Source organism: Ceratotherium simum, chromosome X, assembly GCF_057802395.1.
Source record: "Ceratotherium simum simum isolate JZ-2026a chromosome X, ASM5780239v1, whole genome shotgun sequence".
NCBI lineage: Eukaryota > Metazoa > Chordata > Mammalia > Perissodactyla > Rhinocerotidae > Ceratotherium > Ceratotherium simum.
This window is the reverse complement of record NC_141940.1, coordinates 19,770,272-19,793,472: the sequence shown is the minus strand read 5'-3', so window position 1 is coordinate 19,793,472 and position 23,201 is coordinate 19,770,272. Positions and strand designations below refer to the sequence as shown.

Below are 23,201 nucleotides of genomic sequence, written 5' to 3'. Positions count from 1 at the left end.
TCTCAAATAGAATGCTATACCTTCCGGGGGGATAATAGAGAAATTCTGAATGGGTCAAGAATAGAATTTTGGTTCATTAACTCAGTCTGGTTTTAGTACTATCCTTTTTCTTTTCAGCTACCCCAATTCTACCACTTCTCCATCCCTTATTATGCATTTTCACCCGCCTCCCTCTTTTTCCTTGTTCTCTGTCCCTTCCCTTAGTAATAGGCTAGAACCAATCACTTCTGAAGTTGATTAAAACAAAAGGAAGATCATACTTACAAATTATTTTTTAAATAAATGGATTTCCATCACTCTTTATTAAAATACTATTCATCTCATTTCCTTGCCTACATTACATACATGCAACAAGCAAAAAATCAATTCTTGCAGGAGAGATTAGATAAACCAACATGTTAACTTTTATCCTTCACTACGTATAATAGATAGTTAAGGATAGAGAAGTAATAAGTCAAACATCATAATATCTTCATCAGGCATATATTTGGCTTTAGAAGTTGATTAATTCATGAATTTTCAAGGTTTAGAATTCTGCCAGTTCCTAGATGAATTATAAACTTGTGTTCTGTTGAGAGGATCTGTGCCACCATCTCATTCCTGAGGCATAGGAGGGCCATGCTCCCCCTAATATATGTTATAAAAATTAAAGTCTCTTAACATATAACAGAACCATTTTTACTGGGCCCCACACAAATAATGAGGACTAAAACCTTTAGTCATAGTATTGTTCAAGAACAAAATGACCAACACAGTCACAATCTACTAAATCACTAAATGACATCAGAAGCCAATTTTATATGCCAACCCACACTGTCACCATTCTTCAGTGTTGAAGAGCCTGACCTTCATTTATACTGTCTCTATGAGGAAATGTATAATGGAGATGACAAATACCCACCTCACCCCGCCACAGTGCTAGTGAGGAGAGGGCGTGTTCCAGAGTCCCTTCAGAGGGAATAAAAGAGTGGAGCTTGAGGAATGAGGCAGCAGCTGGATCTTTCATAAGCTAGGTGCCAAAACTTAGAAGATTCCCTTAATACCAATGAATAGTAACTAAAGGAAATGGTTTATGCGGAAGGTTCCTTATTTTTTTTACCTAAGTTGGTAATGTGGAACTGGCCCAGAAATGTTCACAGAGTTCACACCTTTAAGTTAAAAAGTAATTACATGGTTTTGGCAAAGTCCTGTCTTCAGCAGTTGGTGTATTGAAAGAAACATCTTCATCTTCTTCATCTAGCTGTAGACTACCAGAAGACAAGCGGATTCTGGCCCTGGGTGACCTTATTCCTTTGCCATACAAAGAGTAGTAGTCTGGTTTAAGAATCTCTGATTCAGAATCACTGGATTCACTAGCTACATATCTTTCTGCTGCTCCTTGATCCATTGGAACTGTTGGAAACTCTTGCTCTGCAAACATATACGTAAACAGGTCAGCTTTACGACTCAGAGCAGGACAAGGCCCTAAGGGTCTAAATTCTGACCCAAAAGGAAAACGGATAGTTTTCATGTCTGATTGGCTCTGGGATCGTTTAGGGGTTTGCTCTTGAATGTTATATGCAAATGCATCTTCTAAATTTGGGTCTTCCTCTTCTAGATCTACATTGATGTTGCTTCTACCACTAGTCCTGGCCATAGCTTCTTGGAGTTCTTGAAAGTCTTGCTGAAAGCTCTTCATTCTGATATTCCTTGGGCTTTTTTTGGCTGGCTTCATTGCAGTGGGCTCTAGACACCTGTCTGGCCTTTCCCTTTCCTCTGCCATGATTGGAGACCTTCGGGGCACCTGGGATGGTCTGTCCACATAAAAAAAGACTTGAGGAGGCATAATATCAACCTGCTGACCAGTACAAGGGATATAGGGCACATCTGTGTAAGTTAGCTGCCTTGCTGGAGTCACTTTGCTTGTCAGGCCAGAAGATGTGCTCATGTGATTGTCAGCAAACTTACAGCTTGTTTGGAAGGAGCTTAGAGGACTCCTTTCCTCCAAGTAGTCTCTGGGATCAGTGTCAGGATCGGGGTCAGTGCTAAAGACAGGGTCTGTATAAATAAAAGAGAAAGAGGAACTGCTTTGGGACTGATGTAATGGTGTGGGATCTGCCTCTGGTTTGGACCGCTCCAGCTTGGCTGCAAACGTCACTTCCACTGCAGAGTTTCTCCTCCTACTGTCTAGCACAGGCTCAGATGCGTGCACTCCACTCACGTTTCGATAGTACCCACTGCCATATGCTAGTCTCAAATCTTCCACCTTGAGAGAAAGGACATATTATTGGTGAAAGAAGGAAAAAACTGTTGGGTTGGGGTGGGGGCAGGGATCTAAATTAACCTTGAATTTTGCAAAGGTAGTTTTTCACAGTCATTTCAATCCATGTTCTATTCGAGGGTTGATAAATATATAACAGAAGGATAATAACTTGTACCATATCCCAATTCATGTGATAAAAAATACATACAACACTATCCTTTCTCAATGCCATCCCACTCACAGCCTCCGAGTTCTCTGTGTAGTTCAGCCAGCATTGTACTTCAAGCAGTATGATTTAGCAGCTGTATCAATGGGCCAGGAGTTCTGCCTCCTTTCCTGGCTCTGCCTTTGACTTGCTGTGTGACCTTAGGCAAGTCTTCTAACCTCCCTGCTCTAGCCTCCTCCTCATTTTCTGTAAAATGGTGGGGAAGAGGGCTATGAATGGCATGAGAGGGTCATATATTAGATGGTACCTTCCAGCATTATATCTCTGTGATGGCTTTCAGATAAAAACTGCCTGTGATTTGAAGACATGAGAGTTTATGAGACCTATAATTAATTTTTTTTCAGAGAGAGCAAAAGAAAAATAATTAACATGGTCCATACTATAAAACTCAAGTGAAGCCATCATCTCACAGTTCCAGGAGAATGGCACTTCGTTCCTAAATTAAGTTGCAAAAGTACTTTAAAACCTTAACCCAAGACCGCATAGCTTCCTCTAAGCCTTAAGATTTTCATAGGTAAAAACAGCAGAGCTTTTAGTTTTAAAAATACAAAGCCATAGAAATTCATTTGCATCTGCATTTTACAAGATGTTAGCAATACAGGTTGCAATTTAAAGATGTGCCAGATGCTTCCAGTCTATAAGGTACACACTAGTGGTAGTTTACTAAATGGTCTTCTATTGGCTAGAAAGACTGAGCTGACAGAACTCCCAAGGAGGCTAACCTACTTGAACAGAGTAACCTTTTTACACACTGGGAGATTCTGGCAGAATCGATTCTTGGAAGCATTTGAAATGTGGGCGCATTACTTTTATCTAAAGAAGAAGTTTTCAGAAACCTTACTTGTTTTGACACATCAGAGAGGAGGTCTGGTGAGGACCTGCACTGTCGTTCATGGTACTGAGATGGATAATGTTTCCTGAAATCCCCAAACAGAGAAGGAATTGACATGGTCTTCATGTGAATACAGGATACATATAAATCTCCAAATTCAACTTAAAATCAACATGAGAGAGAGAAACAAAACTATGTACCTTTCAAATGGCAAGCTCTTCAACCTGCCTTTTTTTCCATATTCCAAAAGTTGCCTTTGGGTTCTTCCACTAGTATAATAACGAGACAATCATTTTATTAATGCTAGTAGTAAGCCAGTAGGCGACTAAAACTTGAAAGCCTCATTTATTGTTGAAATCAAAAGAGTTTGGATGAATGACACATGTCATGGATCTTTGGCCGTCACATGAATGATAATACTTATCCAAGGATCAGGCATGGAGCAATCTTAACTACTCAGAACCACAAAACTTTAAAAAGCCTCTGAACAGGGCTATATAACAGTTAAAAGATTCTAGCCTTGAAAACTAATATACTTTTCTTTGAAGGCCTTTGCCCTACCTCTGAATTTACACACAATTTCTAATGAGGCTATTTATCTGGTTTTCCAATCCATGACAAAAGAAAAACAGCTAACTAAACAGTAGAAGCTCTAGTCAGACACACATTAGCAAAGAAAGCCAGCTGACTGCTGGGAGAAACACAAGAGCCAAAAAAGAAATCACAAGAATAATAAAATCCAAAAAGTCTGGGCCATTTATCACTGGGGTGCAGGGTCTGACAAGCCTCCCCCACCCCGAGGCCATCACTGCACTACAGCTGCCTGCAGAGGATAGTAAGCGATGTTTGTAATAACTCAGGTCATTAAGAAAAGGGCAAAATATGCTCAGTAGCATCTGTTTAAGAAGGCAGGGATTTGTAGAATACATTTTGGAAAGATTCCATCAAAAATAAGTATGTTTTTAAAATCTCAGTTCTTCCTGGGGCAGGCTTCCATTATTTGAAAAATTTCTTATGGGAAGCATTTGATTAGAATTTATCTTAGCTAAGAGTTTTGAAAGCTTCTTACAAAGAATTCCTAATATGGTGTGTTCAAGTAAAAACAAGATCTTATTTAGACCTCGCTTCCACTCCTCCAAAGTGTTACCTGTAGTAAGGAGCCTCTACAGCAATATTGCTCAACCTTTGGAATCCCTTAGGCCCTCCAGTGATTTCTCACACTATCTTTTGCCTAACCACCACCAAAAGGATGTTGTTGAGGTTTCCTTTTCCTGGCTTGCATATAAATTGCATATAAAGAAAACAATAGGTTCATTGAATACGTTTTCTCAAGCTGCATATGTCCCTCCATCCTTGTAGAGATTCTAATCTAACCTCTTAAGTAGAGTGCTCCCCTCCCCCTGCCTCCCAGTTAGGAAATCCGGATTTAATGTGTCACACAGAGAATGAGCAGTAAAGGGTATCATCCTTTAAGTGATTGAAATGGATTCTTTCTTGCTTCTAGAATTCAAGCTCCTCTTACTGCCTTCCATGTTATTGAAAAGAAGTCGTGTGTGTAGTTTGCCTATGTGCAATATTTAATTACCTATAGCGGAAGCTAGAACCTTTGCTGCAGAGTAGGGTTTTGGGCTTTGATTTGGGCTCTTCAGAAAGTCTGAAGAAAGCATGGTACTCCACACAAGTCTTCCAGAAAGCCTTGCAGGCATCTCGGCTGGCCATGGTGAATTCCAAGGTGTCCTTGCACAACACCTGTATAAACCAATTTCCATCAAACAAAACATCCTTCAAGAATATCCAAGACCTTGAAATCCCAACGCTTCCAAACTATTGGCCCAGGGGCCCATGCAGCTTCTGCTTTTCTACTTGGCTCCCTATAGGCTTCACACCTACTGAAACCAAATGATTGGCAACCATCTGAGGAACAGACAGGGCCACTGCTCAAAAACAGAGCCTTCTCTAAAAGCAAATCTTGCTTTGCACAACCCCCTCACCTCAAACACTTTTTTCCTCCCTCTTCTCTGCCAGGAACATTTTTATAAAGTTGTAAATTTGGTTAAAATGGACATCAAAAGGTATCCTTTCAAGGTGACAAGACATTATAAATGACCAACAGGAAAGGGGAGAGAGGAGGAGATTTCCTTACAGATGGTAGGCTTTATAGGATGATTACATGTACATGAGTCTTTTTATTATTATTTATTTATTTATTTTGTGAGGAAGATCAGCCCTGAGCTAACATCCATGCCAATCCTCCTCTTTTTGCTGAGGAAGACCAGCTCTGAGCTAACATCTATTGCCAATCATCCTCCTTTTTTTTTTTTTCCCTTTTTCTCCCCAAAGCCCCAGTAGATAGTTGTATGTCACAGTTGCACATCCTTCTTAGTTGCTGTATGTGGGATGCCGCCTCAGCATGGCCGGACAAGCGGTGCGTCGGTGCGCATCTGGGATCCGAACCCGGGCCACCAGTAGTGGAGCATGCGCACTTAACCACTAAGCCATGGGGCCGACCCCTACATGAGTCTTTTTAGCATACCGGCTAGAAACACTTCTTCCTCTCTATGCTGCCGTGTTGTATGATGCTCTGTATTGCTCATTTAGCATATTCTAATCTGCTTCCGGGAAGCTTAGCCTTTCAGACTTAAAGTTCAAGTTTTCCCCATCCCCCGATTCACTATATACCCCCATATGCGCATGTATGCATGCAGCCCCGCTAACCCACTCTGCTGTCCCCCCTTCTCTTATTCTTTTCCAGGTGCCTGTATGCAGCCCTGGGACTCTCCATGAGCTTCACACTGGACAGTCTCCCAAACTGCTCACGTGAACATTTTTACATAAGACTAAGATCCAGAGAATGAAGCCCAAACTACTGGATCTTCTGTAGGTCAAAAAATTAGTTGATAAACATTTTTCATTTCCTTTATTGTCACAAAAGAACATCCTTTCTGGCACCTTTGTCTTACCCCGTACGATGCAGCCTTGACCAATAATTGCTTCTTTTGCTTAATGTACACTCACCCCCCCACATCCTGCTTTGGCATATAATAGGTATTCAATTATTTTTGCTTAAGGAAAGAAGATAAAAATACTTTCTAAAATGGAGCAGATAACATCAAATAAATATGTCCATAGTCCTAGATCTGGTCACTTCCATTTGACTCATCAAATCCCTGAAAAATGGTTTCCAAGGAGACTTGTCTTTCATCCCAACTACCCCATTTTCCTATTATTTCATTCATTCTGAACTGCCAATAGGGTTTCTTAGTGTTTTGCCTTTAGTAAAGATACGACTAAAGCTCTGGCTTATTTATGTAGAGGCAAAAGAGGGAGCATATCCCCCTCAGGGCCAGCCAGCTTTCACCACTCACATTCAAATTATTTGCAGACACAACCAAGAAATCTCAAGTGAACCGAAAGTAAAAGAATTTATTAGAAAGCTACTTACCAAGAGGTTGGCGTGAAGCTTGATGAGAAAATGCTTTCTCTTAAAACTCAATTTGCGGATTTTAGCCCAGTTGAAAGTATTGATCTTTGTATTTCCCTATAATGAAACACATGGCAAATTTCAGGATGAATGTTAGCACAAGCTGGTTTGTGACACAATGCAAACCTGTTAGAAAATGTACTTCATGAACAGGACTATCCTTGATCTATCTCTTGCACAGATGTGATCCTGTCATAGTAGGCATAAGCTATGGCCAAAGAAGGCATTCCAGGTGGGACACAAGGCTGCTCTGAAATGCAAGCAAAAAGGAGTATGCCTGGGAAAGGTTTCTAACCAGGATAGAGAGATCACAGTAGAAAAGGATTACTTCAATAGCTTCTCTAATCTCGCTCCTTCCCATGTTTCCAGATTCAACTGCTTAAAAAAATCCTATTTATCCTGTCACCCCATTTACTCAAACACCTTCAATAACACTTCTCTGTCTGCATCATCAAGTCTAAACTCTTTTGGTTGGATTTTCTTGCCCCAATTATATTGAATATTCAACCTTCTATCTCACTGGTCCTAGAAAACACCCTTCCATCCAACTCTGTACTTTCCTTCTCATAGGTTTCCTCATTCTCCTTACCCAGAATGCCTTCCCCATAGTTAAGCCTTCTTGTCAGCTCTGGTAGCACCTCTTCTAGGATAGTCTATATAATTACCGAAGCCTACACCCGTTTCTAACTCCTCTGAACTCCTCTGGCTCTCTTGGACTGCCCAGTTTTGCTCTTTTGGTTGGTAGGTTGATTGGTTGGTTGGTTGGTTGGTTGGTTGGTTGGTGGTTGGTTGATAGTTGTTTGTTCACCCGGTCCAAAAATGAAAGGTGTACAAATATATATATATTGACAAGTCTCACTCCCACCACTGCCACTCCTGCCTCTGTCTCCTCATATCCATTCTCTACAGGTAACCACATTTATTAGTGTGTTGTGTACACTTGCTGTGCAACTATAAGTAAATATGATAGATTACCTTGCTTACTTACTGTCTGATATTGACCACTATTTTTCTGATCTCTCCAAATAAATTGTGTCTTAATGACAGGAGCCATGTATCGTGATTAATGTTAGTTTTTTGATTATGCCATCCTTCATCCTTCTCAGGGCCTTTGTCTGTGTGCTTTTTCTCTGGAACACCCTCTCTCATCTGCCAACCCTATCCCTTTGGTCTGGATAACTTCCTCAGGTCTCAGCTTAAATGTTAAGCCCCTTTCACATGTGTTACCTTAGCACCTCATACTTCTAGCACAAAGCACATCATATTTGTTTATAATTACTTGTTGAATTGTCTATCTTTCCCCTATTAGAATGCAAGTTCCATGAAGTCAGAATCATTCCTATTTACCTCTGTAGCTCTAGTGCCTGGCCCAACTCTGTAAATGTACTCAAACCCACTGAATTATACAGTTAAAACAGATGCATTTTATGGTGCGGAAGTTATATCTTAATAATGCTGATGTTTTTTTAAAGAAAGAATACTACAATGAAGAACACATAGAAGGTACTCAATACACAAGTATTCTTTGATTGGATTTGGGGTGGGACAAAATAGACCAGCTATATTGTTCCCAACTGTCCACAGAAGTAATCACACTAAAAGAGATCACAAGTAACATGACGGCCTTGCTCCCTTCCACTCCCCATCTTCTCCCATGGGGTAGGGAATGGCAAGGATCAGGGCTTAGAGTGGAATGGGTAAAAATTTCCTCCTGGGTGAACACATGTGCTGTGATCCATTGGGACTTTTGTCCATCAATGTGACTCCCATGCTGTAAAGTTTACAACCAAATAAATGAGAAGGTAGCGATTCTTTTAGTCAAGTCTGTACCTGACCTGCTTTGTGACTTAGCTCAGCGCTGTAATTTGGTCCGGGGGGTCAGTGGGTCTAAGGTCACCCCTTCCTCTCTCACAAGTAATTCATTCCCAAACCTGTCTAGGTATCTGCCTATCATTTCGAAGATTAGGCAAGTGTTCTTGAACTTTAACTTGGATCTAAATTCATTGAATGCTCAGGCATGTGAGGAGATGTAATAGACTGAAAAACTGCTGAAAAAATAGCCTCTGGCCAAGTTCCCTAGAGTGAGGATTAATGATGATGGAGGATCACAGAGCCTTGAGTTGGTTTCTAACCTGGAAAACAAAGTCCTTGGGAAAAGATGAGCCAGTAAACAGCAACAATTGCTGGCAGGGTTGGTCACTAATTCCCTACCAGCTGGCACTGGGCACCTCCAATGAAACCAGTAATGGAATGAGAACACTACATTTTGGACACTTCAGGCTGTTTCTGCTGGATTTGAACAGGGTGAATGTACTTTGTGTCAGAGCCTAAGCTTTTAGGATGCCAATATCCATATTCTTATTTAGGGTCTAAAATTTCCAAAGAGCATCTTGACCTCATCTCTCCACCATGCTGGCCTGATCTAGCGTATGAGCTCCTCAGAGCCAAAACAGTCAGTTACAGACTGTAAATGGAAGCAAAGCACACTGAGGGGAGAGAACTTACCCAAAACACTTCCAAGCATCACTTCCCTTTCTGGCTGGTGGTAAGACTGAGAGGTGAATTCACCTTGGGAATGGACACCCAAGTTTGAGCCAAGATAACCCCCAAAGCTGAAGGACTTGAAAGGAAAGAGTTGTTACCCGTAACACCAGTACTCCCATGTGTGCAACAGCCAGGTGGATCTGCATCCCTTCGCCATCACTGGCGGGGTGAGGCCTGATGCCGTACATATCCAGCTTCCTCGCTATGTCCAGTAGCAGAATGTCAGATTCAGCTGGGCTCCTGCCACTACAAGAGGAAAGAACTTTTGAGCCTAATAAATGCAGCAAGAATGGCACTTTCCCCCTGAGAGCTCCATGAGGAGCTCAGTGTTTTCTTGAGCCTGAAGCTTCTCTGACTTAAGGGCTTGCTTTTTTTAGTGTTCCGTGTTGGTGGAAGCAGGTGCCAGTTAAAGTACTTACATGTGCTTCTGATGAAAGTGCATGATCTTGCTCTCTAAACAGTCTTGGTTCGGTAAGTACCGGGTTCGTGCCAGATGTTTCCTATCTGTTTCTTCATGGAAGTCTCCCAGTTCTGCTACATGACAGAAAATGACATTTTTCACATTACTGTTGAGGACTTAAGCAATGGAGCACCCAGCAGACCCTCTGACCTCCCCCAAACGGCCCTTTTTTGGTAGGCAATGCAGCCCTAGGCCTCCCACCCATATGTTATGTATATTTCTGTTTTCAGATATAGGGGGAACTAACTGGTTCTTTTTCAAATCAGAAGCAGTGGATTGCTATGAAGTCTCAGTATAGTAAGACACAGACACAGTGTAGTTCCGAAAGGCTCCAGGATCACAGATGACTATTTTGTCATTTTTTTTCTCCCACATTCTGTTTATGATTTCTTCTACTTCTGATCAGTGCCCCCGTTTCAAATGCATATGTTGAATTCCTAACCTCCAGTACCTCATAATGTGACTATATTTAGCAATAGGGCCTATAAAAGTGATTATATTAAAATGAGACAGTAGGGTGGGCCCTAATCCAATCTGACTGGTGTTCTTATGAGAAGAGGGAATTTGGACACACAGAGAGGCACCAGGAACGCAGGTGCACAGAGGAAAGATCAGGTGAGGACGCATCAAGAGGGCAACCATCTGCAAGCCAAGGAGAGAGGCCTCAGAAGAAACCAAAACTGCTGACACTTCGATCTTGGATGTCTAGCCTTCAGAACTGTGAGAAAATAAATTTCTGTCATTTAAGCCACCTAGTCTGTGCTATTTTGTTGTGGCAGCTCTAGCAAACTAATACAGACCCCTAAACTTACTCCACTCTGATCGTACATTATCAAGAAAGGAGAATAAAATGCCAACTACAATGCAAGGCAGTCACAGCCACTCATCATTCTGTACATTGGGAATCTAGTAAAACCCCAGCTATCTGGAATCCTCAATAGATGAATCATTTGGAAAATCATTCTGGCTTTTCCAAATCACTGGCGGTTTATCCTTGATCATCATCTATTCTTTTCCAGATGTCTCCAGTTTATTGTTATCAATATCTGTTATAGCACTACACCTACAAAGGTAATTGAGGTATATAGGATTATCTGCCCCTACAATAAATGGCTTCAAACTGTTTTGACTTGAATTTTTGTGTCTTCCTTATAATCTCTATGCCTTCTCCCTCTCTGTCAGATTGATATGAATCATTTCCTGGTCATTGGCTTCTCCTGAAAAGGTTTCCACTTGGTTCTAAATTGTGACTTCTAATCTACCATAAAAGGGGAACTCAAAACAATTTTTACAATTAAAATTCACATTTTAACATGAAAAAAATGGGAACCCAGATATTCAAACCTATTAGCACTTTATGAATTGTCTAAGTAAATACATACAACTCCATGGACATTGTATATATACAATGTCCATGGAATCCTGTGGTGTTCTCCTATTGAGTTAAATGCATAGACACAGGGGCACTGATTTTGGGTGCTGGAAACTTGTTATTTTCTCTTTTGTCTTGGTTTTCAATTGTGTTTTAGACAGATGGCATGCTCATTTTTAGACAGGTGGGGTGTATATATATATTTGGAAAACCACATTATAATGAAAATCTCCATATAACAAGCTTTTTTTTAAAAAAACAGAAATCAATGGCTCTTTATTTATTTTTTGCCAAAATTGATAAATATACAAATCTCATTAAAACTCAGTCAAGCCCATATGGTTTCACTGATGAATTCTATCAAATATTCAAATAAGATATAAATACTAATCCCTCACAAACTCTTCCAGAAAATAGAGGAAGGGATACTTACCAACTCATTCTATGAGGCCAGTATTACTCTGATACCAAAACCAGACAAAGATATCACAAGAAAAGAAAACTACAGAACAATATCCCTCATGAATATAGAGACAAAAATCCTCAACAAAATACTAGTAAACTGAATCCAGCAACATTTAAAAAAGGATTATACATCATGACCAAGTGGGATTTATCCCAGGATTGCAAAATCAGTTCAACATGTGAAGATTAATTAATGTAATATACTATGTTCATAGAATAAAGGACAAAAAAATTACACTCTCATCTCAATAGATGCAGAAAAAGCACTGGGCAAAATCCAACACCAATCCATGATAAAAACCTTCAACAAACAAAAAATAGAAGGTAACTTTTTCAACCTGATAAAGATTATCTATGAAAAACCTACAGCTAACATCATAATCATACTAAATGGTGAGAAATAGAATGCTTTCCCCCAAGACCAGAAAGAAGACAAGACTGTCTGCTCTTGCCACTTCTCTCCAACATTGTCCTGGTGGTTCTAGTGCAATCAGGCAACAAGAAGAAATATACAGAATTTGCACTGAAAAGGAAGAGATAAGACTGTCTTTATTTGTAGTCAATACGGTCCTGTGTGTAGAAAATCCTAAAGAATTCACACAAAAGCTCTACTAGAACTAATATATGAGTTCAGCAAGGTAGCAAGATAAAAGATTAATATACAAAAAGTAATTGTATTTGCATATACTAGCAATGAACAATCCAAAAATGAAACTAGGAAAACGATTCCATTTCCAACAGCATATAAAAAGAATAAAATACTTAGGAATAAATCTAACTAAAGTGGTATAAGACTTGTATACTGAAAATTACAAAACATTGTGCAGAGAATTTTTTAAAGGTCTGTATAAATGGAGACACATTTCAGGTTCATGGATTAGAAGACTCAGTATTGTTGAGACGGTAATTCTGCCCAAATCGATCTATAAATTCAATGCAATTCCCACCAAATATTTTTGTAGAAATTGACGAATGATCTTAAAATTCACATGGAAATGCACAGGTGCAAAATAACCAAAACAATTTTGAAAAAGAAGAACAAAGTTGGAAGACGTACACATCCCTATTTCAAAGCTTAATACAAAGCTACAGTGAAGAAGACAGTATGGTAATGGCATAAGGACATTTAGATCAATGAAACATAGTTGAGAATCTAGAAATAAGCCCTTACATTTATGGTCAGGTGGTTTTTGACATAGGTGCCAAGACAATTCAATGCGGAAATGTAGTTGCTTTTCAACAAATGGGACAAAAAAATCCACATGCAAAAAATGAAGTTGGATTCCTACCTCACAATATACACCATACAAACATACAAAAAAAAATTCAAAATGGATCATAGGCCTAAATCTAAGAGGTAAACCTATAAAAGTTCTAGAAGAAAACCTAGGAGAAAATCTTTGTGACCTTAGGTTAGGCAAAGAGTTCTTAGATACAACACCAAAAGTATGATCCACTAAAACATATTGAGAAAGTGGAAGTCCATCAAATTAAAAACTATTGCACTCCAAAAGACAGCACTAAGAAAATGAAAAGTCAAGCCACAGATTGTGAGAAAAATTTGCAAATTACTTATCTCTTAAAGGATTTTTAATCAGAATGTATAAAAACCTCTTGAAATTCAATAAGAAGACAACCCATTTTTAAATGGGCAAAAGATTTAAATAGGCATTTTACCAAAGAAAACAGAGGAATGGTTATTAAGCAGATGAGAACGTACTCAACATCATTAGTCATTAGGAAAATGCTATTTATAATTGCATTGAGATACTTCTTCATCCCCACTAGAATGGCCATAATCAAAAAGTTAGACAATACCAACTGTTGGTGAAGATGTGGAGAAATTGGAAATCTCATACATTTCTGGTTTTATTGTAATAATTTGAAGAACAGTTTGGCAGTTTCTTAAAATGTTAAACATAAATTTACCTTAAGATGAAGAAATTACACTCCTGGGAATCTACCTAAGAGAAATGAAAACATGTGTCCGCACAGAGACTTGTACATAAATGTTCACAACATAATTCAAAACAGCTAAGCTGGAAACAATTCAAATGTCCATGATCAGGTAAATAGATAAACAAAATGTGATATATCCATAAAATGGAATACTACTCAGCAGTAGAAAGGAACAAACTGTTGTGATTCATGCTGGAACATGAATGAATTTCAAAAACATTATGCTGAGAGAAAAAAGCTGGATGCAAAAGACCACATATTTTATCATTCCAATTACACGAAATGTCCAGAAAGGGCAAATCTATAGAAATAGAAAGTGAATTAGTGGTTGCTGGGGCTGAGCGTGGGAACAGGGAGTGACTGCAAACAGGCATGAGAGATCTCTTTTGGCATGATGGAAATGTTCTAAAACTGCATGGTGGTAATGGTTGCACAACTCTGTAAATTTACTAAAAACCATTCCGTTGTAGACTTAAAATGGGTGAATTTTATGGTATGTAAATTATACCTCAATACAGCTGTTTTTAAAAATAAATTAGATACACACACAGACCAATCTTCCTGTTTATTAAGCATAAGACCCTAGGTTGACCCTAAGGAAAACATAAGAACACATAAGACTGTGCTTGTTTTTCTCTCCATGCAAGACTAAGACAATCTAGGAAGGGACCTACGACATACAAATGAGTAAATATCATCAGTAACAGAAGGTAGCAAATGCTATGAGCATCTTCACTGTTACCACGCTGGTCCAAACTACCACCATCTCTCTCTCCTGCAATAGCCTCTTATGTGGTCTCCCCACTTCCACCATTCCCTCGTAAGGTCTATTTTCTTTCTCATATTTTTATTGAATAAATTTCAATAATGACTTTTAACATTGTGTAAATTTACGGTGTACTGCGTGTTACTTTGATACATTTATATACTGTAATGTGATTGCCATTGTAGTGATATTTATCACATTACATCATTATAGTCAATAATATTGTCTATATTCATTGTACTGTACATTAGATCTCTATGGCTTATTTACCACTCATTGCAAGTTTCTGTTTTCACCAGAGCAGCCAAGATGATCTTCTTAAAACCTAATTCAGATCATTTCACTCTTCTGCTCCCAATGCTTCTGTGGCTCCCCATCTCATTTATAGAAACGTTATAGGTCTTTTATATGCTTTTAAGGCCCTCCAGGAATATCCTCTCCCTCTTTCACTCAGTTCCAGCCAGCCACAAAGCCTGCTTAATGTTTTTTGAACACTCCAGGCACACTCTCGTCTCAGGCCCTTTGCACTGGATGTTCTCTCTGTCTGGAACTTCCTTCACCAGATTTGTGCATGGCTTGCTTTCTCACCTCCTTCAAGTCTTTGTTCAACCGTCACCTTCACAGTGAAGCCTACCCTGACGACCTTATTTAAAAATTCAGTACCCACGCCCAGAATTCCCTCATCTCCCTTCCACACTTTATTTTCTCCAACACTTAGCACCTTCTAACATACATTATATATTTCCTTATTTTCTTTATCATCTGATTCACCTCCACTGCCAAAATGTGAGCTCCATGAAGGAAAGGATTTTTGTCTGTTTAGTTCACTGCTATGTTCCCAGGGCCTATAATAGTACCTGGCATGTAGTAGGTACTCAATAAATTTTTGTTGAACGAATGACAAAGAAGAGTTACTAAGGGTGTTTATAAAAGGGAGGCTTCATTTGGAATGTACAAATTGTGTTTGGGAGGCAGTATCTGGCTAGAGCCATAGGGATGTGTAAGAGACTTAAGCAATGAGAAGGTCAGAATGTGGAGATTCTTGAATGCCTAGAACATAAATAGTGGATGAATGAATAAATGAGCAAACGAATGAGCAGTCTGGTTGTGTTCTGCACACTGCCTTAGCATCCGGAGAAATAGTCTGACCTGCATGGATTGAGAAGAGCTGACTCATTGAAACAATAGCTTTTTGCTATGGAAAGAGCTTCTATTGACAAAATATCCTCTAGAAAAGCTGAATTGCTCTATGCTATGCCTGAAATGGCCACTAGGGAATGCCCAAATCCATAATGCTGAATCATTAAGAATGAAATTGGGCTCCCCCATCAAAGGCTATCTGGGGAACCCCAATCCCCTGACTGCTGCCTTAACAGGCAGCTAACGGAGAAAGATAAGTCTTCCAACATTGCTTTCTCTATGTGCCTTACCCCATGCCCCCTACCAAGCCAAGCACAATACTGGACTTATGGTTAGTGTTCTTGGCATTCAAGGCCCTTCAAAATGACGCTTAGTTTTCCGCTACCTGTCCTAAACAGACCCTATGCTTGAGCTGCACTTGAGAATATACTTCTTTTCCCACCACCATTTTTTTTCATGCTCTTTTCTCTGCCTATCACTACCTATCCAATTCCTATGAGTCCCTTTAAGGCCCAGCACAAAAGCCGCCTCTTCCATAAGACTCCCCTGATTACTATTGCTCTCACTTCTCACTTCCTTCCTGAGATCCTGGGGCTCTCATCAACTGTCCCAGTCAGGAGTCACTAGGTAAACACTGATTCAGACACTGTTCCTATCCAAGCACTTCATTCTTGAGTTCCCAGCGAAATCAGAAATCTACTATTTCTGGACTGTAAGCAAGGTAAGGGATAAAGGTAAAAAATGAACTTATGAAATAAAAAAAAGGAAGTTATGATCCTGCAGGAATAGTAAGGAACAGCCTATTTTTGGAAGGACTCTCTAGAAGAGAGAGAAAATCCAGCCATCTCTATAAGAAGAGATACTTTCTCCAGCTGCCTAGATTCTGCCCTTAGGGGCACAGAAGCAGCCTAGCCAGCCCAGCTTCACTCCCTCCCAGGCAAGCTCCCACTGTTCCCCAGGCCTCCTTCTCCCTACCTTCATTATTCAGCCTAGTCCAACTACTTGGCTGCTAGGATATGGGGAACACTAATAGACGCCTGGGGCCTTTTTCCCTTTTAGCCTTTCTCCACCTGCTGTACTCTGTGCTTTGTTCTCCGGAATCATGATAAAGAACAACATAGAAATCACATCAAACGTGACAATCTGCTGCAGAAAGCACGTACCAGAAATGTATCCTGGGGTAAGCAGAGGGAGTGTGGGCCTGCCTGGCAAAGTCCATGCCCAGATTAGTCCAAACCAGCTCCTGGACAGCAAGCCCCAGGCAGTGGGAAGGAAAGGTTAGACCGAGATGAAAGAAAATTAGCATTTACTTTTAATCTACACGCCACTCTGTGAGAAGGTATTCTTGTCACTATTTTAAAGACTAGGAAACTCAGGCACAGATAGATGAGGGGATTTCACCCAAGGCTACAACAGTCAGAACATAGTAGAGACAGGATTTGAATCCAAATCTCAATCACTACAATGACCAGCCTCTTTCTGCCGGACCATGCTATTTCTACATATTTTATCCAGGCTTTCTCTCCTCTGTAAGTCCTAACACAATGATGGACATGTTGGGGGTGCTCAGCTCCCTTGCTTGGTTCTCTGCCTGGCTAATAGGCCCCAAAGCCGACATTTGCTACTTACATTGTAAGATGTGAGATACCATCAACGCTGTACAGTTGTCACTGCATGGCAGCCTTCCTAGTGCCAAATCCTTCTTTATTTGAAGAGTAAAAAGATACCTGCAACGAAGTTGGGAAAAATCTCTTAAGAAACAAGAACAAGAAAGAAGCATTTCCCTTCTCCCAGATCCAAGATGTTTCAAGAAAGAAACGGCGCCCCCAGTCAGTGAGATGCCTTTTTGAGGTGGTGAGTAACACACAGGCTTTGCTTCAGCCCCAAACCAGTGCTAGACCACAACTCGGCTGATCCAGCACTTTGGCAGGCCTCATAGCCATTAGGAATCACCCCGGCCAAACCCTCCCGCCAACTTCAGGGAGTTGGCCAATCATCCTCTGGTGGTTTCTGCCACGTTGCAAAGCCACATACCCAGCAGAGAGAAAGGGAGATTTAGAAAGAATAAGCCCACTCAGGAGGCCAGTACTTCTCCGTTTACAAAATGCTAGCAAGGACTCACTAACATAACAACTTAGGAGGTTGGCCAGGCAGGAACAATCACCCCATTTTACAATTATGGAAAGACAGAGGTTAAGTATTTTGGCAAGGTCATTTCATCCAAAGGTAGTGCAACTGTGGCTAGAACTCAGTTCTGCCACTGAAATTAGGCTGCCTCTTATCCAAAAGTGTTGCAGAAATCAAAAACTTGAGACCATGCTTCTGCTCCTTCGCCTGGACTACCTTCTCTGTATCACCGAGCCCGCCCCAGGGCTTTGCACAGAGCAGGCAAGGAATTACCATGTACTGCATGGAATGAAGCCAGAATGCCCTTTTTCCTATCAATGGCCCACTGGGGACCCAGCAAGTGCAGCTTGGTATCCAGAGTTTTGCCAAACAGATAGCATTTGTCCCACACTTTCAAGCCCTTATCAAAAGAGAATCAACTTTGGAAAAGATGTGTATAATTAAGATTCAATCACTGACTGCTTTCTTCCATGGTCCAAAGTTGGTTCCAATATTTTATTTTATACATTAAAACATTGATTGTGTATCTACTGTGAGCATTTCCCTATATAAGATGTGATTTTCTAAATAAAGTTCTATCTGGAATTTTTTTAAGCCAATTAAGCCTTGAAGGCAATGTGGTGAATCGAAATTAATTGCAGGTGATAGATGAACATCCAGATTAGAAAAAACAGGTAAATTAGTAGGTGATTATTCAATTTACAAAAGCATTAATTATTATAATCCTTCAAATTGTGAGCTCCCCTAATGGATTAGAAACGATTCAATTAGAAAAATTATATTTGCACACCACTCTCAGAAACTCATGTATTGGCCCCAAACAAAGCATCCTTATAAAGACAACTACAGTTAAGTATTCTTAAGTGGACCAACGGGGAACAAATAATGGAAGTCTAAACTTTGCCATTGCCTGCTTTCAAATATAGATGTAAATGAGAATAATCAGCCTCAGTTGCTAAAGGGAAAGTGAATTTCATTTTGAATTTCTCCTAGCAAGAAAGAAAGGAAACTTCTTGTCATTTGACACATTCCTCGCTGTTAAGAAGGCAGCTGCCTGCTACAAATACCAAATCCTGGCTCCGAACAGCTGATGAATCATTTATCATCACATTGATTTTCTCTTCTTTTTTTTTTCAGAGAAAGTTTAACTCCACCAAAATTGGTCACAATTTGAGACTCAATAGAAATGGGTTAGCAAATGCAAACTGATATAGATACCAAGATATCAAGTTTTCTGGGAAAGTGGCCTATAACTCACAAATGTGGAGAGAATTGGGAGAGAGACTGACTTGTGAAAAGTCACTTCTGCAAGACCCCTCAGAGAAGAAGTCCCCCTGCACAAAAGGGAACTGGCCATGAACCATGTTAGGGGGAAGGCTTCAGGGAGAACTGCCAACATTCTGTGATCTTGGCCAAGTCACTCTAGCTCCCAGCACCTGTTTCCTCATCCATAAACCAAGAGGGCTGGACTAGATTCTCTCTTATAGCCCTTCTACGTGTAAGAGTCTCAAGTCTAGAAAGCAGAGTAAAGTTTTGGGGAGTGTTATGTTGACAATGTATTTTTGAAGAAGTAGGTTTACATTGTAATTTTAAAGGACATTTTTTATAAGTACAAAAATACTTTTTTAAATGTTTTGTACTTTTAGCTTTTACCTTTTTTACAAGTATAAAATACTTTTACTTATATAAAATTATAATTATAAGTTATTAAGATTATAGAAAATTAGCAATAATTTATAATTATTAAGTAATTATAATAAAATTATAAATAATTTATAATTGTGTTATGAATAATTTATAAAAATATTTTTTATACTTTTTATTTTTTTAGTTTTTAAATTTTTATAATTATATGTCATCATCATTTCTACCCATGGGATACATACAGACACACACACCATGGTCAGTATCATTGGAAATTAGCTGGCATCATACTTGTGCTGTCAAGCTGCCCTCTGATTGGAGCACAGACGCAAGGAAGGCAGACACTCTTATTGTTGTAGCAGTTTGTGGCATAACCCCCAAGTGGGCACCCAGACTGGCTACAACTTCTAGAACACTACCCCTCCTTCTCTCTGAAGTCCCCACCCTTTGGAAGATCAACATTTTGGGGACCAGCCAGGCCCTCTTTCTCTCCAGCTTCTCACCATCTCCCAGAGAGTGACTGAGAGCCAAGCCTTCCAAAGAAGGCTAGAAGCCCATTCCCTGACGAATGGAGAATAATTATTCCTAAGTAACATCATGCAGCACACACACAGGTAAGTACTATACCTTGTAAGCTCTTCTCGCAGATGTCCAGGGTCCACTGGGAAAAATTTCACCATAAATTTGAAAACAACCTCCTTAGGATCTTAAAACACAATATCTTCATAAGTTTTATTTAAATGTCCATCACAACAATTATAGGTCTTTACACACATGCACACATACACACGCTCCCTTCACTCTTCCCATCACTCCCCCCCACAGACTTTTCTTTTAAATTTCAATTGTTCACATTTGTAAGATGCTGCTATTTCTGGATTGTGTCTCTATGTAGACAGTAATTGGGAAAGTTCCCCTGCCCCTCTTTCTACTCTCTCTCCCTTTTTTATAAAGATGTGCCCCTTTGGGACCTACTGTGTCCTCTCTTAAGTGTCCCATTCAGAAAAACATACTACTTGCTACTTGCGATTCTGCATTCCTGGCTGACAGAAGGGCCCAGCTTAGAGGGAACTAGTAGTATGGACTGATGCCTCTATGTATCTTAAAATCTACATTAAGAAAACAAACCTACTTGCCTTCACTGTTCCTTGCATTTGAAAACAAGGAACTCTTTGCATCAAAAGCAAACACATACATATAGCATTAACACCATTCATTCAGTAAATATTTGTTGAGTGCCTATTGTATGCCAAGCATTGTACTAGGTAGGTACTGGGAATAAAAAGACAATTAAGCACTCACAGTCTGATAAAAGAGACAGACACCTAGACAATTACAACACCGCAAAGTGTGATAAGCACGAAACAGTGGGAATCACAAGAGGAAGACCAGTTTGGAGGAGATCAAGGAAGGCTTCCTAGAGGAGTTGACACCTGAGTAGGGCTGCCAGATTTAGGAAATAAAAAAAACACTCCCAGTTAAATTCGAACTTCAGATAAACAACGATTACATGGGACATACTTATACAAAGAAAATATTCTTTGTTTATCTGAAATTCCAGTTTAGTTGGACATCCTCTATTTTATTTGAGAAGCCTACACCTGAGGTTAGTTTTGTCAAAGTCAGGAGAGGTAAAAACATGAAGTGGTCAGTGGCAGAGGTAAGGTTAGAAAGGCAGTCAGAGTCCCTTGCTTAGTGGATCATGCTAACGAGTTTGAACTTTGTTCTAAGAAAGCAGAACAGTGACGTAGTCAGGTTTGTATTTTCAATAGTTCCCTTTGGGAGTAGGATAGATGATGGATTGGGGGGAATCAGTTAGGAAGCAGTTGGAATAGTGTGACAGACTGTCATTACGCGATGGGAACAGACAGAACTGTGGGAAACATCAACAAACACATAAAGAGCACAGATGTGAAGAAACACTAAAACAGCATTTCTCAAAGTGTTGACTGAAGTCCACCCGCATCAGAAACACCTGTGGAATTTGTTATAAATGCAGGGTGCTAGCCCCCAACCTGGAACGAGGCCCAGGAATCTGCATTTTAACAAGAACTCCAAGTGATCCTACTACACACTAAGATTTGAGAACTATCACACTAGATTGTGAAATATGGGATGGGAAGATATTTCATATACCATAGGTATTCAAATATGATCTGAAACGAATGGACAATGTCTGTGACAGCATAAAACTAAAACATCTTCAGGCAGAAGATGAATGGCATTGCAGATTGACATCAAGGATGCTTGAAGCTTTGCAGTGCTAGAGCCTGAGATATATTGCCAGAGCCAATCCACAGAGTGCTGTAATTACTAGGGTTCTTCAAATTTATTCAAAGATCCAGCAGCATGATTTTCTTCATCTCAGGTAAAGTTAAACCAAATTTTTAAATTGCTAAATTTACTGGATGTATGAAGGATTAAAATAATACATCAAAGCCCGTTTCTCCCATTATATTAAGGTGAGGAATAGTGTGGTGTTGCTGAAATATTTTCACGTTGTAACTGGGAATTATATTCCTTAAGTGATTTTCCATACTTACTTTTTACTTGCTTTGTAATGGGCTTTAGAAGTTCCAACCAGACCTGTAATAACATTAATGAAAAAATTGGTAGAACATGGCATTGAGTGCAGCTTTTCTTTTGTTTTTTTGGTAACAGATAAAAGTCAACATGAAATAAACAAATACCAAGACTATTTAGACTTCTAAAGATAGTTAGAGCAATGTTAAAGAGATAACGTACCTCCACCACACTCAATCTGCCCCCTTATATTTTCCCAATGACAGTGAACATTGTTGATCTATAAGCTCTTTGTTGTTGACATTTGAATCACTGCTCCCCTGCCTCAGTAGGATGACATAGGTGTCACATACGAGGCTCATTAGTTGCTACAAAGACTAATGAAGGCGTTTGGATCCACATTTGAATCCTACAGCCCCCAAATGCCAGCTTAACAGTCACAATGAGCCTTTCTGGGAAGGTGCCAGACAACAGACATGCCAAGGCAGGACACAGCGGGAAGAACATCAGGAATGTTAGGACCTGAGAGAGGGGAAAGGAGAGTCCCCTGAGTACTCATTGGTGAGGTTAAGAGTCTTAATTCTGGAGGTTGAGGTCCAGAGTCTGTAAAGTCAGAATAGATAAAGCGTAGAAGGCTGTTCACAGAAGGACAAAAGAGGAGCATGGAGTAGAAGAGTTTGCGTTTGGCAAACTGAGGCGACTTTTAATAGACAAGGAGGGAGGAGGGAAAATAGTTGTTAAATTCAGTCATTTTGCAAGGGTTTAAATGATTTTTCATTTTTCAATCAGGTGTTTGAGCCCTACATACATAGCTGCAAACTGCATTTAGAAGCAATTCTAGACATAGAGAACCTTATAATGAAATCAACTTACATTATTTCCAGAATGGCTACAGAATTCTAATCCAAAATATTCCTTTTCAGCAAGATTTAGATGGCTGCAACTCAGGTTAAACAGCGCCTTCCCGGATGACTTTTGCTAAACAAAACAAAGAGATCATAGCACAGTTTGCGTTCCTGACCTGATATTGTTACTGCAGTGTGGAGTGAAGGGTAGAAGCAAGGAGACTTTCGTTAAACACTGTTTCCTTTGAGCAGTGTTTAGAGGCCCTGCATCCTCCCAAATGATGTTGAGTTTTACAGATAAATATATGCATCTATCCGTAGATCGTTTTAGGGGTACTCCCTAAAAAGCCTCAGACTAATGACAAACCGTCTTGGAAAAAGAGAGCCTTGCACTTAACTATGGCTAGACCTGCAAATCTACCCTTTCAATGGAATTCTTTAATCAATTCATCCCACAGGCAATTTGAATGATTTTCCCCAAATTGACAGATAGTTTAATCAAGATGCAAATCTGACCTGCTTAAAATCCTTCAGTGGCTCCCCTCAGGATGAAGTCTATATTCCTTAGCTCCGGG

The 23,201-nt window shown here is 39.8% G+C and overlaps 1 protein-coding gene across 1 annotated transcript; it reads right to left on the bottom strand.

Moving 5' to 3' along the window:
* Nucleotides 1-278: 278 nt before the first annotated feature.
* FRMD7 (FERM domain containing 7) lies at nucleotides 279-22,753 on the bottom strand. The gene is made up of 11 exons (XM_014792823.2): nucleotides 22,655-22,753; nucleotides 21,802-21,844; nucleotides 19,886-19,964; nucleotides 17,117-17,214; nucleotides 9,745-9,859; nucleotides 9,424-9,571; nucleotides 6,743-6,838; nucleotides 4,886-5,049; nucleotides 3,501-3,569; nucleotides 3,310-3,385; nucleotides 279-2,245 (listed from the first exon to the last, which is right to left on the bottom strand). The coding sequence occupies exons 3-11, from the start codon at nucleotides 19,936-19,938 to the stop codon at nucleotides 1,151-1,153; spliced, it is 1,914 nt and encodes a 637-aa protein (XP_014648309.2). The 5' UTR covers nucleotides 19,939-19,964; nucleotides 21,802-21,844; nucleotides 22,655-22,753; the 3' UTR covers nucleotides 279-1,150.
* Nucleotides 22,754-23,201: the final 448 nt, after the last annotated feature.